The sequence below is a fragment of the Stegostoma tigrinum genome, chromosome 22 (genome assembly GCF_030684315.1).
Source record: "Stegostoma tigrinum isolate sSteTig4 chromosome 22, sSteTig4.hap1, whole genome shotgun sequence".
Lineage (NCBI taxonomy): Eukaryota > Metazoa > Chordata > Chondrichthyes > Orectolobiformes > Stegostomatidae > Stegostoma > Stegostoma tigrinum.
Genome location: NC_081375.1, coordinates 8,840,860 through 8,859,662, shown reverse-complemented (window position 1 = coordinate 8,859,662; position 18,803 = coordinate 8,840,860). Strand labels below are relative to the sequence as shown.

Genomic DNA, 18,803 nt, shown 5'->3' with positions numbered 1-18,803 from the left:
GACACAGTGGACAGCCAGAGACTTTTATCCTAGGTTGGAGGTAGCTATTACGAGGGTACATAGTTTTAAAGCGAGTGGAGGTAGATATATGGGAAAAGCCACAGGTAGGTTCTTTACTCAGTGTGGTAGGTGTGTGGAATGCATTGCTAGAGAGGGTAGTGAAGTCAGTCTCATTAGGAGCATTCAAGATGCTACTAGACAGGCATATGGATGATAGCATAAGGTAGGGGTGGAGGTTAGACCCTAGGTAAAGGGTAAAAGTTTGGCACAACATCGTGGTTCTGTGTTCTATGTTATAGCTTTCTGCTTCCACAAGTACTCTACCCAACTTCACAACACCTGTTAAGACATCAGGAGACCCTAAGAATAATGTTTTCTTGATATTTAAATGTACAGCCATGCCATTTCTATTTGAACTGGGGAGGACAACAGTGTAAATTTTGGAATAAATTGCAAGTGCATGAACCAAGACTTGGAACTTTTTACAGCAGAATTCAGATTTATGTACCTATAGCATTTTGCTGGATTGGCATATAACCCTGAGCGCCTCGGAGATATTTCTCTACAGTTATTTGAGTACATTTTATCAGTCTCAACTACCTAATACCTCCTTCAGCCTAAAGGGCTATAGAATTTTACAGCAGAAACACAAATCAGTTCAGCCATTGTTCCACACAGATTCATTGCTAGAACTTTATAACAATGAATCTCTTCTTCCCTACTTCCTCTTGTATGAGGCTTTACCTTTAGTATACAAGATAAAGTGTGGAGCTGGATGAACACAGCAGGCCAAGCAGCATTTCAGGAGCACAAATGCTGACGTTTCGGGCCTAGACCCTTCCAGGCCCGAAACGTCAGCTTTTGTGCTCCCAAGATGCTGCTTGGCCTGCTGTGTTCATCCAGCTCCACACTATCTTTCTAGGGATTTAGGGAAGAGGGGCTGAGCTTTTCTATCCTGTTTTCTGGCTATTCCCAACAGATCGTAGTTATATTGACATAGTAGTAATGACACAATCCAGTAGTATTTGCACAGTTTTTACGAAGGACATTTAATTCTTGTGTAAGTTATAACAAATATTTGCAGATGTCTCTACATCTCTTAGATCCCCTTTATTATGGTCTTTTTATTTTAGCAGCGTTATCTAAGAACACATTGACTGCCATTGCACTGCAGTTGCAGTATCATGTCAAGTGAAATCCACCTACCCTGCACATCTCTGGACACAACAGGGCAATTTAGTATGACTAAACCATCTAACCTGCACGTTTTTGGACTGTGGTAAGAATCCACAGCTCTTGGTGGAAACCCACACAGACACAAGGGAGAATGCACACAGTCACCCAAGGGTGGACTCAGGCCTGGGTCCCTGGTGTTGTGAGGCAGCAGTGCTAACCATTGAGCTACCCTGAGTGACAGAGAAAAAAAATGTATCCAAAATACACAGGTCCACAAAATGTCCAAATGTGGTGGGCTAGCTCAGCTTAAATGGCTCAGTTCCACAAGTTCATGGTTTGGTCAATCTATGCACCAGGGAAGGAAGCAGCTGTGGGACTGGTTGCTAAAGGGGAACAGCAGCCACGATGTTCACTGGCTGTAGCATCGGAACAATCCCTGGGATGGGATTGAGGAAGATGATTAAGGCCTTTCTGGCTGGTCCACTCTGCTCCTCCTCCCTGAGGAGCTCTCAGGTTGAAGCCTAACTCAATCTTACAATAATAAAATACTGCAAATCTTTGAAATCTGAAATAAAACCAGAAAATGCTGGAGATGTGCAGCAAGCCTAGCAGTGCCTATAGAGAGAGAAACAGATTGATGTCCTTATATTAGAACAGTTCTGAGGAGTTAATGAGTACTTACAGCATTTTCTATTTTCATCTCACCTCTGGTATCCCAGCAACTAGGCTAATTTTGGTGTCTGCAAAGCAACTTGACACAGGATGTTTGACAATTAGTCACAGCAACCTCCTTTCCCTGGAATCACTTGGCTTGTTCCTTCTATAAGAATCACATTTTTTTTGCATCACTTCCTGTCATTAACACTTGACAAATTAGCATTCTTGGCTGCTACTGACAGGAAAGTTGGTTCCTGCATTAGTTGTGGTTACATTCTTTTATAAAAATGGGAAAAGGGAAAATGAAAAATTCCCAAATTATCAGTTTTCAATACATCATCTGTGACCTGAAAACAAAATTGGCAATATATATTGCCTCTGTTTAACCAAACATAACCTACAGCCCACACATTTTAGAAAGCGCATTAGCTCTACAAACATAGAAGAAAACACAAAAATGTCTTTCAAGAAATTAGGACTTATTAAGAGTTTCAAAATAGTGAGAATATAAACCACAATAGCTCATTCCAAGCCACTATATGTCATCACATCATTTTTATTTAATTTTAATTGTTTTGGACATCTCACACTCATCAGTAGCACTAATTAAGTGGTAGTAATATTGGGATGTATTTCATGGAGAGTATCATTGTCTTTTTTTTATTTAAACATTACTTACTGCTGCTTTTTGTTGGTTCAATTATTTAGTAAACGGTTCGTGCACAAACTTGTAGAAAGAACTTATTTTTATCCCAGTCTAAGGTTGTCATACTTTATTGGGAAAATAATTTTATTAACCCTTAAGTTCTATTAAACATTCTACAGTGGAAAGGGAACTTTAGGTCAATACATTGAAGGATTTGTGGTTGCTCACAAACCAGTGTTGCTGTTCTAAAATAAGACACATCACTATCCTGTAGCCACTGGAACAAAAGAGAATGTGCCGTGAGCTCTGTAAATATGAGCAACAACAAGAAAGGCTGCTGAGATGGTTTAACCTTGCTTTGGAGTTCTTCTTCTCTCCCTAAAAAAAAACCAGAACCTCTTCTGTTATAACCTTCTACACTTCTTTCTCACTGTGTTGTTATAAACTGCAATTGAGAGGGTGAGTTTCTCTTGACTTTCTTGTTAGCTGGTGTGCAACAGCTAATCAGTGAAGACTCAATGAGATTCGGAACTCAGGTATAGGGAAATGGGAGGAGTTAGAAATTCATGCCTCACACCCCCCCTTCTCCACTGCTATATTTCTGACAATTTCTATTGGCGACAATGTAAAATTGAGATTTATATGACTGAGGCTTTGTGGTGAATTGCGGGCTACTAATTGTCTTCTCATGTTCTGTTCAACACTGTTGATAATTCTAACTTTATTTGATCAGGTACATGCTTAGAGGATTAAACCACAGCACCTGTTTGCATGATGGGACATGGAGTGATCAGCATCAATTCTGTGAACGTAAGTATTTTGAATACATGTTGTAAAGTGAGTTTGATCATCCCACTCAAGGAACCTTAATGTAGAGAATGACTGCATTAAATGCACTGCTGGGTATGGGGGAATAGTTGAAGAAGTGATTGTAACAGACTGGGTGTTAATGGGATGTTAATTATATTGGTATGATGCGCAGGTGAAGGACATTGTTTAACTAAATACTTATCAGGGCTCATGTGGTGCAGTGATAGCATGCTTGCATCAGTACTAGGGAGGCCTGGGTTCAAGTCCAGTCCTACCAGCTCCAGAGGTGTTTCATAACAATTGTGAACAGGTTAATTAAAAAAAATCTAATTACTTATGTAGGGGAGGGCTCTTGTACAGTGGCTGTGTTTTTACCTTTGAGCTAGGAGGTCCAGTGATAACTTATCTTGGATAAGTGTATGGATAATGATGGGATAGTGTAGGGGGAGGGGCTTAGATTAGTTCACAGGTCAGCACAACATTGAGGGCCGAAGGGCCTGTTCTGCACTGTATTGTTCTATGTTCTATAACACCAGTGAACAGGTTGATTAGAAAACACTTAAGCGCTTATAGGGGATGCTCATGTGACAAAGTGATAGTGGCCCTACCTCTGAGTGAAGAAGCCTAGGTTTAAGTCCCTCTTGTTCCAGAGTTGCATGATAACATCCCTGAGCAGGTTGATTTAAAGCACCTAAGTAGTTTATAAAAACAGAGTGCCTAATCAATCTTCGTAGCCAAGATTCAATTTTTAGAAGTTTATTTTTGCGATGACCTTCTGTTACAGTGCCCCTTCAAGGAAATGAATCCTGTTTATTTTGTTTATAGAGAGTAGTACAGTTATGTAGTATAGAAATAGACCTTTTGGCCCACCATGTCTATACCGATTAACAAACACCAAACTACACTCATCCCACTTCCCTGCACACGATCCATAGCCAAGTTTGTTTGACTTGATTAATCAGAATAGCATAGAAAGAGACAGGGTTGGGGAACATCATTAACTCACTGAAAATTAAATTTAATTGAACTGGAACAAGTTAAGATGACTGTAGTATAGTGACAAATCAAGGCTGTTATGGTGCAGTGGTAAGGTCCTTACCTATGAACCAGGAGGTCTGAGTTTAAGTCCCACCTGTTCCAGAGGTGTATAATAACATCCCTGAAAAGGTTGATGCAGAACATATCTGAGTGGTGAAGTTGGTGGCCTAGTATTCCAGAGGCCCACATTAATGCTCTGGAGGTGTGGGACCAAATCACACTGTGGCAGCTGTAAGACATAAACTCTTCGTCACGAGTGGGCATAGCATCAAGTCTCCCTTCCTTCCCCAATACCAACAAACGAACAACTATTTTTTATTCTTTTATGGGATGTGGTCATCGCTGGCTCAGCCAGCATTTATTGTCCATCCCTAAATGTCCAGAAGGCAGTTGATTCAACCACATTGCTGTGGGTCTGGAAGCCCATGTAGATCAGACCAGGTAAGGATGGCACATTTTCCTTCCCGAAACACTATAGCAAACCAGATGGGCTTTTTTAAAAATACTAAATTAACAGTTGTTACAAAATCACCTGACGGAGAACATGATTGAGATATATAAAATTACGAGTGACATAGACAAGGTGGATTGGAAAATGACAAATGACCCACTTTTAGGACCACACCTATTAGTGCTGGGGCTATAGCTATTTTTGATAGGAATGTATGCTGTGAGGGGGATACAACAAACCTGGAAGTAAACGCGGAAATGTTAAATGACTGGGGAATAAGGGGACAAATGGCATATTGTGTGGGGTTAATCACCTTAGGCATCAGGATATAAAAGCAGATTTTTAAAAAAAAACAAACTTGAAAATGTTGTTGTTTGGAGACTTAGGTGTACTTATACAAGGGACAGAGAAAGATAGCGATTATAATTGGCTTTATTGTCACATTTACTCAATCGGTGAAAATGTTTATATGTTGCCACTTACAGTGCCATTTTATACCTAGGAGCAGATTCTTTAGTCACAAGATCTTAGAAAATGGAGAAATAAAACGTCCAGCATCTCAGAAATAATATCTAGAACAGCAATCTTCTAACCCAGACCATGCTGGTATCTAGCCTTCAGACTGCTCTGGGGCCCTGGCTCCAGACTGCACTGGGCTTCACCTTGAGGATCATGAAGCTGAGAGGTCACTCCATACCTCCACATTGGGCTGAGAATGCCATGCCGGGAGGCCGCTTTGGGATGTCGCCATGCCATGCTGAGAGGCTGCGCCACACCATATCTGGAAACAACCAAGGGAGGCTGCCTCACTGGGAGTGGAGGCCGGAGGCAGAGAGTCGTCAAGCAACTGGGAAGGAAAATAGCGTATTAGTATTAATTACAAGAGGTCTGGAATACAATAATTAAAAAAAAAGTCTTACTACTGTATGTAGCTTTGCGACTACACCCGGAGTACTGTGTGCAGTACTCCACACATAAGGAAGAATATACTTGTTCTGGAGGCTGTACAGTGGAGGTTCAGTAGATCGGGATTAGGGGTTTGTCCTTTGGGCAGGGACTGAGTAAATTAGGTCTCTATTCTTCAGAGTTCAGAAGTGATCTCATTGAAACATGCAAGACTCCGAAGGGACTTGAAAAGGCAGAAACTGAGAAGTTGCTTCCCCTAGCTGTGCAGAACAGAGGGGCACAGTCTTAGAACAAGGGAGCAATCATTTAGAATGGAGATGAGAAGTTGTGAATCTTTAGAATTCTCTCTTCCAGGGATTTGCGGATGCTACTTCATTGAATCTATTTCAGGGTGATAAATGAGATAAATGTATTTTTTTCTCTCTTGGGAAAACAAGTGATAAGGGGGAGAAGTTGGTGATGGAGAAAGTAAGAGATCAGCTATTATTGCGATTTCGTCTACTCCTGCTCCTATTCCATACGTTCTTAAGTTAAAGAAGAAAGATCAGGAGTCCTGCTATATGGTGCATGCTTGAGACAAAAAATGAGGACAGGATGAAATACCTTACCAAACTTGCTTTCATTCATATGAAGAATATCCATTTGGGTAAAGTACTGTAAAGGATAAAGTACCTAGAAGAGAATGCTGATGGGGTTAGGACAGATGAAAAGGATTAGGAGAGAGCTTCTGTACAGCATAAACAATTAGCATGACCCTGTTTGACCAGTGCCGTCAATGCCATGTTATATCGATGGAATTAGATTTTAAAAAGAATCAGGATCCTTATGTGTGGAGTGGAGAGAAGTGGTACATTTTGATGTTCATGTTAAACTCAGTAGATCCCCTCACAATGACAGATGGAAAAATACTTCTTTTGTATTTAGCAATTAATGGAAGCATGTCATTAATGATATATTGAGAAAGCTCAAATGCCCATTTGCTGGACTAAGAAATGATATATTCCAAAGTGGACAATAAGAAATAGAGCCATTAGAAAACTAAAAAGAATAATTAGTCTGCCTCGATCTCACCGATAGGTAGTTCTTCATTTCAGCTGTCCCATCTAAATGAGGAGCCAAAAGAAGACTACATGCTTGGCCAGTTAAGTCTATTAAATGGATTACAAGGTCTGTTGACAAAGTCAACACATTGGCTCCAAGTCAATCTACCATCCCCTGAGAAAAAGAACAGGAAATGACATCACTAACCCAAGGAAACCTAACCAGATAAATAGAAAGTGGGACATAACACCAGTGCTTCGTCGGAGGCTCACTGTTGATGATGTTACCTAGAATGGTGACGAAACGTCTAAAAACTAACCTTCCAGCTCAGCGAGCAAACTCACATCCAGAACCTCAACCTGAACTACAAATCTTCTCAAAACTCGCTATTACAAGGTCTGTTGGGCCACACTTGCATATTTACTGGAGATCAGCCATAAATTTAAAGCAAAGTCATCACAGACTTACTAGATCAAAGTATTGCTCTGTCATTTCAGAGAGACGACTGGTGATGATTTAACTTGAGTGTCAGTTCACAGCAGGTGATGGAAGAAGTTAGGAAGGAAGGTCCTTCATGGTATCCTCATGGTGTGGAAATTAAGCCCATGTGTTGGCATCACTCTGCATAGCAAGCCAGCTGTCCAGCCAACTAAGTTAACTGATCTCATTACTTAATGAGCTATAGAGTGGCAAAGGCAGCAATGCAGGACGGTGAGAGATAGTAGATTCTCCAGCATCTGCAGTTCCTGAGATAACAAGATGTAGAGCTGGATGAACACAGCAGGCCAAGCAGCATCAGAGGAGCAGGAAGGCTGATGTTTCAGGCCTAGGCCCTTCTTCAGAAATCTGAAGGTTTCTGAGGAAGGGTCTAGGCCTGAAACGTCAGCTTTTCTGCTCCTCTGATGCTTCTTGGCCTGCTATGTTCATTCAGCTCTACACCTTGTTATCTCTTAATGCAGGATGGTGGGTGTCGTCTCAACTTGGCAATATTTTCTAAACAAGACACAGGAAAGGGTGGCAAATTACAATAAAGTTAATAACAGATAATAAAAGATAAATAACATCAAGATAACTTAGAAAGAAAATGAACTTTTTCTTTATATCATAGCTGTCTGTGCTACCTTTGACCAAGCAAAGGCAGACAGTGTGCAGCAACATATATTCCCAGTGCAGTTGATTTGATTTGATTGTATTTTCTGCAGCTGTGCAATGTCCACCCCCAAATCCACCAGAAAATGGAACAGTGCGTTTTCAAACCACAGGCCATCCGACCAAGGTGTCTGTCTTTGGAGATATGATTATCTACGCGTGCAAAGAACGTTTGGCTTTAATTGGAAATGAAACAGGCTTTTGCTTGGCCAATGGAAAATGGACAAATGCACCTCAGTGCAAAGGCAAGTAAACATGACAGCAAAATTAAAGGTGTCTCTTATTTGCCTATGTTTTTCTAAAATTAGTATGAATAGAAAAAATCTAGAGTTTGACTGCTGCAACCAGGTCTGTTCACAAGACTGGAAGTACATCTCATGGGACAGGTGTGTTGAAGCCTCATTAACAATGATTTATAGTTTATTTTTCTCCACCACGTTGGATTTAATGAAATCAGATGGGAACTTACATAGTTCATATGAATAAAACCAAGAACCGTAGAGCTGGAGACTGAAATATGAACAAAGTGCCGTAAAAAAAACTCAGCAGGTCAGGTGGCTTCTGTGGAGAGATAAAAACACAGCCAGTGTTTCAAATCCAGTGACATCTGTCACCATCAGCAGCAGGAGTTGGCCGCTTGGCCAGTTAAGTCTCTTGTGTCATTCAATAAGATCATAATGATCTAATTACTCCACATTCCCACTTACCCTAAATAACCTTCCTTCTCTTGCTTACAAAAATCTATCTCTGCCTTTAAAATAACTAGATTCTACTTCTGCTGCCTTTTGAGAAAGTAAGAATATTGCAAAGACATTACAAATTGGAAGAGGAAAATGGAAAAGTTAACACCTTTCCCACAAATGACCTCAATTCAAGGTTTCAAATATTTGTGATCTCTCAGTAAGAACGATGAGGGGATGGAGCTGTGAGACCGGGGGCCTGTCTGTGAATGAGTGGGAATGCAGCTATTATAGCACATTCAGAGTTCAATGGTGGCTATTGTTAACTCCAAGCTCATGACCTCAAAATTTCAATTTGCAACCTCACTTTGGGATTGCCCGAGTTAATCATTAATAAGGAAACTGTACCTTTAACTTAAATGTACTAGCGCAACAACACCTCATAACAATACATTATAATCATGTGTTGTTACATAATAATTTAACATATGCTAAATCCAAGACATCAGTGTGAGGTACAGATGCACAGACATTCTAACTCAAATAGGAAAATTTTCAATTACGTTACTTTTTTGGCACAGTTGAGGACCAATGGTGCTATATTCTCTCAGGAACACACATCCACTTTGAGAGTGAAAACAAAAAATGTTGGAAATCACAATGGGTTAGGGAGCATCTGTGGACAGACAGCAAGTTAAAGTTTTTAGTCTAGATGACTCAATGATTCTTCACCAGAGTTGCTCTCTCTCTCTCCATGGATGCTGCCCAACCCACTGTGATTTTCCAGCATTTTTTGTTTTCAGTACAGATTCCAGCATCTGCAGTAATTTGTCCCTCTTTTATAGGTGAGTGAGTGTTGTATGAGATCGGAGAGTGAGGACCTTGCATAATGGTGCATAAAGAAGGAATCAAGTTGTTTAATGTTTCCCAGAAGATCCATTCTCCACACTCTCACTGGCATGAATTTGATGTCTGTTCTGGAAATATGTTGTGGAAAATATTTCCCTGAAATTGAACAATAGTATCCCTCAAACACAGGAAATAATTGTGCAGACAGGATTGTTAATTGTACATTGATTGCATAGGTTCAATGATTAATTTGAATCTCTGTTCATAAACATGGACAGAAACTGTGGCTGTCAGTTAGATGCTTTGTTGCAATACGTAAATTATTATACAAGTGACTGAAGATTGACTCCAGTTTTGTTGCTCGGCAACTGGTTCCAGAGAAAGGTCAAGTTGATGACAGATGAGGCGGTATATACACATATATAGTTACATTGTATTTTGCTTTGAAATACCAATCAATGAACACGTTAGGAATCTTAGTAATAGACAAGGTCTGGAGAACTGGAGAAATTGACTTTGTTAACAATCAGAATTTTCTATATGGAGGTTTTGAACAAATATTGAGATTCAAAGGATTATCCTTCCAAGTTGGTGTCCTAATACTTGTCAATAGTAGCAGTGAAATGTAAGATCATACATGTTGATTGGCTTTTTCCAAATTCACACATTCTGCCAGATTCTTGTTTTCTTCCTCCAAGCAATCCAATTCAGTGGAATTTATAAAAGGGGCATCCAAGACAAGAGGGGTGGCATTAGGGATTTGAAGTCTAAATGTAAATGCACACTCCAACGTGTTGACCGTCAGTGAGCAGAAGAATCAACTGATCCAAAAAAAAACAAACAACAGTCTGAGGAAACGAAGTGTGGAGCTGGATGAACACAGCAGGCCAAGCAGCATCTTAGGAGCACAAAAGCTGATGTTTCGGGCCTCGACCCTTCATGACTTAGGAGCAGGAATAGCTTTTTAACCCTGCCCACCATTTAACTAGTTCAAAGCTGATCTTCTATCTCTATGCCATCTTCTTGCAAAGAAGTAAATTGCAGGCTGCCTTCTTAACAAATATTTTGGGTAAAGACACGACTTTACAACTGGCCGTATCCAGTTTGCACAGTTGAGATGGAGTGGGAAGTGATGCTGCACTGATTTATGGGTGGGAGAGGCATAATTTTTTTTCTTCTATGCATTTACATTATTATGAAATTCCCATTTTGTATGTGCTGTTAGATGTCTCTTCCCTGTTTAGTGTCAAGAGTGTCACATGAACCAGCTTGTAACTGACAGCAAGATTGCTGTGTATTTCTTATTCACTGCACTGCTGCTGAAAAGGAATTTCACCAACTGTTTTGGTTGGAGACAAACAGTGGTTGCATGATGAAGGAGAACAAATTCAAAGGCTATCTTACAAAGTTTTTTTTATTATAGAAGTGAAATGCGGAATGCCACCAAAAATAGTAAATGGATTTATGGTATTTGCAATCAAAAGAAGATATAACTACAGGGAGACTGTTGATTATGGCTGTGTTGAAAATTACATTTTGGATGGTTCGATGACAATCACATGTGAGAAGACAGGAAACTGGACTGAAAAGCCCACGTGCCGAGGTAAGATAAACCGAAGTGGACGGATAAGAGATGGCTATGATTCAGTTACCTTTGGATAGCAAAGTTCATTATACCTCCAGATAATACCAGAGTTTTGCTGTCAAAAGTAAACATTTAATACAAGGCTTTAGTTTGCTTACTTTATGTTAAATTTAATTTATGATGCATCTATTTTATGGCTTCAAACTGCATCTAGTGTTGATAATGCAAATAATAGACACATAAACACAAGCTTTTAAGTTTTATATCTGTAATCTAAAAAGATAGTTTTAGGGATCTATTATCATACTTATTGTTACTGAATGATGTTTACTCCCACATTAGTCTACAGCATATATAACTAGATGAGCTGAAATGTCATCTGACAAAATATCAGAAAGACCAAAGCTAATGTCTTTGGACACTCCCACAAACTCCACTCCTTGGCCAAGGACCCTAACACTAGCCTCAGTAGATGTCTAAGGCTAAATCAGACTGTATGCAACCAGACCAGTATCATTCTTGTCAAAGGGATAGATTTCCAACCACTCATTAATGATACAACTGAGTACTTACATCTACCTTACATCAGGCAATGACTTTTCCTGCCTGAGCTCAACTGCGAGAGAAACCCACTGTCATGCATTTGTTTTCTCCAGATTTTGTGATTCTAACATTATCCAAGACGGCCACTCATCTTTCACCCTTCATGAACTTGAGCTTATCTTCGTTTCTGCTGTTCCAATGCCATTGTGTTCACTGACCTGCATTGGCTTCCATTGTGGCGACCCTTCCGTTTTAAAACTGTCATCCTTGTTTTCAAAATCCTCCATGGCCTTGCCTTCCGATCTCTGAGGATTCCTTCAGCCCCACAAACCTGAGATCCTTGTTTAAATCACTCCACCATTATCAATTGCCTTCAACTGCCTAAGCCCTAAGCTTGGGAATTCACTCGAGACTTCTTAGTTTTACTTTACTCCATTGAGACAGTCCTTAAAGTCTACCCTCTTATGTAGCTCATTGTCATAGTTTGTTTGACAACACTTCTGTGCAGCACGTTCAGGCTTTTTACTTTGCCAAACCTGTTATATAAATGGAAGCTGATGTTATTATATATTCCAATTTGCAACATGGAGCTGGATTTTACAGACCCCAATTCAGTGTATTTGAAGATGGTTTGGGGTGCACTTGAAGTAAAATGTGTGCTATTCCCACTACCTTTCAAAGACCTCCAAACTGTTTGCAACTTTACAATGGTCAGAGAAGATGTCAGACAGCCTATCCACCTAGGACTTAGAGTCTTTAAGGGGCAAACTAGTGGCCACTTAAGGGCCTCATTCCACCTCTGCTTTCACTTTACCCACACTGGGGCAAAATAACTGTGGCCTGGCCCCTAGGGAGCTGGTTGTGACTTGGGATCAGGGGTTATGTGCCTGGCCACGTGTAGCAGCCTGGGCCTATTTGTTCTGCTCCCACCTCTGACCCACAGCAGGTGAAGGCAAAGGTTAGATGGTAGCCCAACAACTCTTTGGGTGGGCAGCAGTTGGGCAAGAAGTCCTCCTTAACATTGCTCAGTCTCTCAGGTCAGCCCCCTCCCTAGTCTTTCAAAACCAGCTCTCTTCACTGACTTCAGTGGGATCTGCCAGCCAGGCTTGTACAAAACCCCAGAATTACCGACATTCATACCCCATCACTTCTTCTCAGGGACTTCCTAGAGTACCAATGCAGGCCCTCAATTAAAACTGGCACAAATGGGACAACAGACTTTGTACTCTTGAAGATGGGAGACTGAGATGGGGGGCAATTCTCACCCTGAAACAATGGAGGCAATCCCAGTGTAAAATGGCTGAGGGCTGATTACTTTTGGGTGGGCACACTAGCAATTGAATTTTCTGGTTGGGATTGGGGTTGCTGGGGAAGGCAGTGTTGGGTACTGGTGATGGCTGGAGTGGAGAGGATGGGGAATACGCGCGTTGGAGTATATAGTATCCAATAAAAACCAGCCATGAATACAAACACAGGCTATCTCATAAATGTCAACTTTTAAAGTTATAACAGCTTGATTTTTGTACAGACGCTTGCATTATGAGCCTGATTGACTGCCAGCATAGGCAAATTAAACTTTACTGATTTGATGGTCTTGTATGCCGCTGTTTATTTTCTCAGTGGTGCTGTTCATTAAATCTTTGTTTAACTGGATACTTAAGGAGTATGACCTTGTCAATAACATATCTGCAAACAGAATTAATTGATAAGTTGTGCTTTTCCTTGTTTAGCTCCATGTATTCTACCTGTGCAGAGAGCGCGTATATTCTATAATGGAAGAAAGATCTGGATGGGTGAACTTCCAAACAGGAGAATATTACACAAAGAAAGAGTGTATTTTTACTGCAAAGACAAAGAACGAAACTGTGGATTACCAGTTCCAACTCAGTGTATAGATAGCAAAATTGAAATTCCTTCATGCTTTCAAGGTAAGAATGATTTGAGGTATGAAGATGTCTGAAAATCTTGTGTTAGCTATATTATTACAATTAAATAATTCATAGCATGCCACAGGTGTCTTAAAGCTATCATTGGTAGCCATGTTTTCAGCTGTCTAGAGCCTAATTTCTTTTCTTTGTCTTTCTCGTCCCCTTTTTATCTGCTCTTTGCAACTTACCTCATTGATCAAACCTCTAGTCATCTGTCCTAATATGTGTTTCTATGTCAAATTTTGTTAGCTAGTTGCTCCCTGGCTTGAAGCGCAATGAGATGTTTTTACTACGTTAGAGGCATTATATAAATGCATGTTGTTGCTGTTCATGTCTATTCCCTTCATTCCAGAACAAATACTCTCCTTGCCCATGTTTAAAATTGAAAATTCTTTTTTTAAAATAAATATCTCACTTCTTAGTGCAGAAAGATGACCACTTTTGAAGGCTTGCCTGCTAACTTTCTATCTAGGTCCAAATTCTGACTGCTTGACTCTAAATTCTAACTGCAGAACATAGCTTTCTTTCTACTTATGGTCATTGGTACCAATGTCAATCACAACTGATGGCTGTTTACCTTTGCGTTATCAGAATACTCTACAACTGCTCAGTGACATCTTTAATCCTGGCATCAGGGAGGCAACATAACTTCCTGGATTCACTTCACTGCCACAGAAACACCCATCTGCTCCCCTAACTGTTGAATCACCTATCATCATGGCTCTTCCTGCCTTTTTTGTAGGTCCTCTACACTTAGCCACTTATTGTGCCATTGAGTTTGCTTTAGCTGCATTCCTCCCCATGAATTGTCACTCATATCAATTCAAAGCAAAATATTTTTTGTAAAGTGGCATACAGTCAGGAGATTCCTGTACTTTCTGGTTATTTCTTTTTGACTGTCTTGTGATCACCCATTCCCTCTCTCCATGTGTAATCTGAAGCTGTGGGTTGACCACATCAATTAACACACTATCCACCCAGTTCTCACCTTATGAGTGCACTGAAGTGATGCTTGCTGTTGCTGGCAAGTTCTGAACTCGGAGCTCCAGCTACTGCAACTGCTGACATTTCCTGCAAAATGTATATCCAGGGCAAGGAAAAAGTCCTAGAGTTCCCACTATACACAGGACACGCATTCTTGAAGTTTATAAATTTACAATATCATATGTGACTGGAGGATCAAAACTGATCTGGTGGGCAACTTTTTCATATAGAGGTTGGTGCATGTATGGAACGAGCTGCCTAAGGAATTGGTGGAGGCAGGTACAATTACAACATTTAAAAAGGTATCTAGATGGGTATTTGAATAGGAAGGATTGAGGGACTAAGGCCAAATCCTGGCAAATGGGGCTAGGTCAGATTGGGATGACTGGTTGGCACGGAGGGGTTGGATTGAAGGGTCTGTTTCCAAGCTGTATGGCTCTTTGACTCTGATTATAAAAAAGGAGAGGTGAAGGGCAACAGAGGGAAGGTGTCTTGAACGGATGTGTCTGGAAACTAAAGATGAAATTTCACTAATACAAACTAAATGACCTCTGCAATTCTTTTTCAGAACCTTCAAAATTCACTTATGCAGTTGCTTATGGATCACTTCCATCAGAAATTAAACAGTGTTAATGTTGGAACAATAGTCATTCCAGCCAGCAAAATATCATTTACGCTGAAATATGAACAAAACTTTGTAAAGTGGTCACAAATCTTGATTAGTAACATTGTTACCAGTATTAAGTAAACATACATTTGTAGCACCTAACGATTTTGGAAAAGCTATTACTGATTTCTTTTCAGACATCACCAGATGTGTCAGATGTAGTATAACACTGCTCATAATCAACAGATGGTGTCAACATTAATTTTAAACAGCATGTAATTAATGACAATATCCAAATGATATTACTTTTATTTATTCCTGTAATGACATCAAATCACTTTGGTTGACATATGAAAATCAATAAAACTAATAAAATCTTTCATAATTAAATACAAATTATTGATTCATTTAAGCATAGAAGTGGAATTGTATTGGTTGGGAATGGGCAATCAGTGCACCATTTTCACTTACTAAAATGTGAGGCTGGATGAACGCAGCAAGCCCAGGAGCACAAAACCTGACGTTTCGGCCCTAGACCCTTCATCAGAGATCATCAGCTCTCTGATGAGGGGTCTAGGCCCAAAACGTCAGCTTTTGTGCTCTTGAGATGCTGCTGGGCCTGCTGTGTTCATCCAGCCTCACATTTTAGTATCTTGGATTCTCCAGTATCTGCAGTTCCCATTATCACCATTTTCACTTACCTATGTTTCTTTATCCTGGGATAATCAAGGAGAATTATTACAGAGCAGCTATGGAAAGAGCAACAAAAAGCATCAAAAAGCAACCAGAATGAAAGAGTGAATAAGTCATTTGCAGGCAGATGGAAGGATCTTGGTCTGCAGGAACTAATATGCAAGAAACTCCAGTTGGAGGAACATGAGCTCTGAGTTTCAGAATTTGAGCACCAGTTGGTATCACTGTGTTGTAACTGAAAGACTGAGCTGCATTTTAAGAATGTGCAGGTTGAAATTCAATGGCTGAAGCTCAGACAGACATAGAAGGACCAGGCCAGTTATGTAGGACTACCTCAACCATACTTCTCTCTCAATAGTATTCAGTTCTAACTTTAGGTGAGGAATACTTTGGGAAAGAACAGCAAGCACCAGAGGCATGACCACAAAACTATAAGTGGCTCAGCTACAGAGGGAAAAGGAGCAAGACTCTGAATCTAACAATGATAGGGAATTTGATAATTAGGCTCTGCTGCAGTCATAAGTGGTATGTTATCTCCCAGGTGTCCCTGTTCAGGGCACATTGAGTGGCTGTAGGGCATTCTAAAAGGGATGGTGAATAGCCAGAAGCTGTCGCCCATATCAGGTTAAAAGAGGGACCAAGTCTGTAGGCAATATAGTACTGGACAAATTCTATAACAGACCCCAACTACAATGAAAGACATAGAATAATTTGCAGGGAAATCAAAGAACTGCTAAAACTATACATTTCCGATAATGGAGAACTGGACATCACTGAGCATGCATATGATTTCTAAAATATATCTGTTCTCACAGATGTTGGATTATCATCACAGTATCTCTAGGATTTTTTAAACATATGAGTTAGGAACAGGAATGAGACAGTTGACCTGATGTGTTTGCTCCCCCATTTAATAAGACCATGGCTGATCTGATCAAGTCTGCTTTCCTGCCTACCCCAATTAACTTTCAACCCGTGAGGAGAATCTATCCACATCTACCTTAAAAAGTCAAGGTCTCTGTTTCCAACATTTTTTGAGGAAGAGATTTCTGAAAGCTTACAACCCTCTTCTCTTTCAAATGACAACCCCTTATTTTTAATGATCCTAATTCTAAATTCTGACTCCGAGAGGAAACACTGCTTTCCATATTCAACCAGACAAGGCTCACCTGATATTATTCTCTAATGAAATCACCCCTGGTTCTTCTGAACTCGAGCACATACAGGTCTAGCCTGTCCAATGTTTGGAGGCTCTTCTGGCATAGGTTTAGGGTCCCTACCTTTGGGATGGAACACCTGACTTCACGACCCACCTGCTCTAAAGGTGTTTAATAACATCTCCAACAAGTTTATTAGCAAATATGTAGCCTGTCAAATCTTTCCTCGTAAGACAATTCAGTTATATCAGGGATTAGTCCAGTAAACCTTCATATGATTCCAAAGGCAAACAAAACACACCTGGAGTAACAATAGCCAGAAGATTATAGGATGCCTGCCTTGCTGTAGATATCAGTCTGTTCGGAGAGATGTTTCCGCACACTTCTAGCACATGCAACTCGAACCCGGTTCTCCTGGATCAGAGATAGGGACATCATCACTATGTCACGAGAGCCCTTTAAGAATGTTTTCCCCCCCTGCACGTGAATACATATTTTCCTAATTAACATGTTCAGAGATGTTACGACACAATCTCTGGGCCAAGTGGGACTTGAACCCGGGCCTCCTGGCCCAGAGTCTCCCTTTTCGGCCTGAATAACGGGGACATTCTCCGACAGGGCCCTCAGCTTTCCGTGTCTCGCCCGTTTCCATGGCGACAGCCGAGCTACCCTCGACGGAAGGACGTCATGAGACGACTACGTCCGGCGGGCGGGTGGCAGTTTTGAACGTTGGAGCTGTTCTCGCGCCGTGAGCGGGCTGTCAGAGGCATTGTCTCGTCAGCCGGATCCGGCCAGGGCTGTGGCCCTGTCACCCGTCTCAGCCTCCTGTCCTTTTAATAGGCTGTCAGTCACTCCTTACGTTTGTAAACAGACCGCGCGCAATTGTTTGGCCTTTAGACAACGGGCAGGCGATCGCTCCAGGTCAGTGGGTTTTATTTTCGCCCCAGGAGTGGCGAGAGTCTTATTCCTTCAAAGCTGACAATCGATTCCTGGGCCCAGTTGATGGTGGGTACCTGCTGGTTTGGTGGGTGAAAAGTAATTTATATCAGATTGTCAGATTTATATTATCACCTGGTAAGGACCAGTAACTTTTTCAAAGTAGACAAAGGAAGAGGGCCATAAGTTCTTACTGAGAGACTAAAGCCCTAAGATTCCACAACTTTGAACCTAAAAATCTTTACAATGTTGGAACTCATCCTACTACATTCTATGATAACAAAGTGTAGAGCTGGATTAAAACAAAACTCTACACTTTGTTATCTCAGATTCTTCAGCATCTGCAGTTCGTACTGTCTCTAGTACATTCTGTGATGTGTATGCAACATGCTTTCTAGCAAGCAGAAAAAACCTGAAGTAAATACGAGTAAAAGACAAGCTGTGGTTGAATACCCCACAGAGCACATGCAATAGATATGGAGGTGCCAGTGTTGGACTCGGGTGGACGAGTTCAGAAGTCACACGACATCAGGTTATAGTCCAAGGTAACAAATTGTGAAGCTGGATGAACAGGTTATAGTCCAACAGGTTTATTTGAAATCACAAGTTTTTGAAGTACTGCTCCTTTGTTGTACTTCACCTGATGAAGGGGCAGTGACCCAATAGCCTGTCATTTCAAATAAATCTGTGGGACTATACCCTGGTGTGATATGACTTCCAACCAAATGCAATAACATGGCGGTCAAAACAGATCTGATAGATTTCTCTGGCAGCAGCCACTCCACTTATGTGGTAGTGCTGCAGTGGACCATCAAACCTCATTTAAAACTTTAGAAGAGATTACAACTGTTTTTTGAAGACTGAGCTTTGGAGCTCCATCAAATAAACACGGACTGCTTTGATGGCTGCTCACAATTTGGTAGTTCCCTTCCCTTCCTGGGTTTTCCATGGTCTCGTGAATTCTGGA

The 18,803-nt window shown here is 40.8% G+C and overlaps 2 protein-coding genes and 1 long non-coding RNA gene across 9 annotated transcripts in view; 2 read left to right on the top strand and 1 right to left on the bottom strand.

The window, feature by feature from the left end:
- Positions 1 to 15,408, top strand: part of LOC125463484 (beta-2-glycoprotein 1-like) — a 52,952-nt gene extending 37,544 nt beyond the window's left edge. Inside the window, exons 3-7 of one of the 3 annotated variants that reach the window (XM_048554775.2) lie at positions 3,213 to 3,289; positions 7,928 to 8,119; positions 10,827 to 11,006; positions 13,262 to 13,459; positions 15,012 to 15,408. In XM_048554775.2, coding sequence (XP_048410732.1) covers positions 3,213 to 3,289; positions 7,928 to 8,119; positions 10,827 to 11,006; positions 13,262 to 13,459; positions 15,012 to 15,076 — 712 coding nt within the window. In that variant the 3' untranslated portion in view covers positions 15,077 to 15,408. The remainder of the gene's footprint in view (positions 1 to 3,212; positions 3,290 to 7,927; positions 8,120 to 10,826; positions 11,007 to 13,261; positions 13,460 to 15,011) is intronic. The other 2 variants (XM_059653622.1, XM_048554774.2) reach the window with 2 other exon arrangements.
- On the bottom strand, positions 1,115 to 17,712 carry LOC125463485 (uncharacterized). Of its 3 annotated transcripts, none has more exons than XR_009447065.1 (5): positions 17,202 to 17,712; positions 15,752 to 15,799; positions 5,476 to 5,625; positions 4,389 to 4,556; positions 1,115 to 1,927 (listed from the first exon to the last, which is right to left on the bottom strand). It is a non-coding gene; the product is annotated as an uncharacterized LOC125463485 (long non-coding RNA). The 3 variants fall into 3 exon arrangements; XR_009447066.1 differs by lacking the exon at positions 1,115 to 1,927 and adding an exon at positions 2,106 to 2,857; XR_009447064.1 differs by lacking the exon at positions 1,115 to 1,927 and having other exon boundaries at positions 4,064 to 4,556.
- cep112 (centrosomal protein 112) overlaps positions 17,590 to 18,803 on the top strand; it is a 473,221-nt gene continuing 472,007 nt past the window's right edge. For all 3 annotated transcript variants that reach the window (XM_059653621.1, XM_059653619.1, XM_059653620.1), the window contains exon 1: positions 17,590 to 17,821. The gene's annotated coding sequence lies outside the window, so the exon portion shown is untranslated. The remainder of the gene's footprint in view (positions 17,822 to 18,803) is intronic.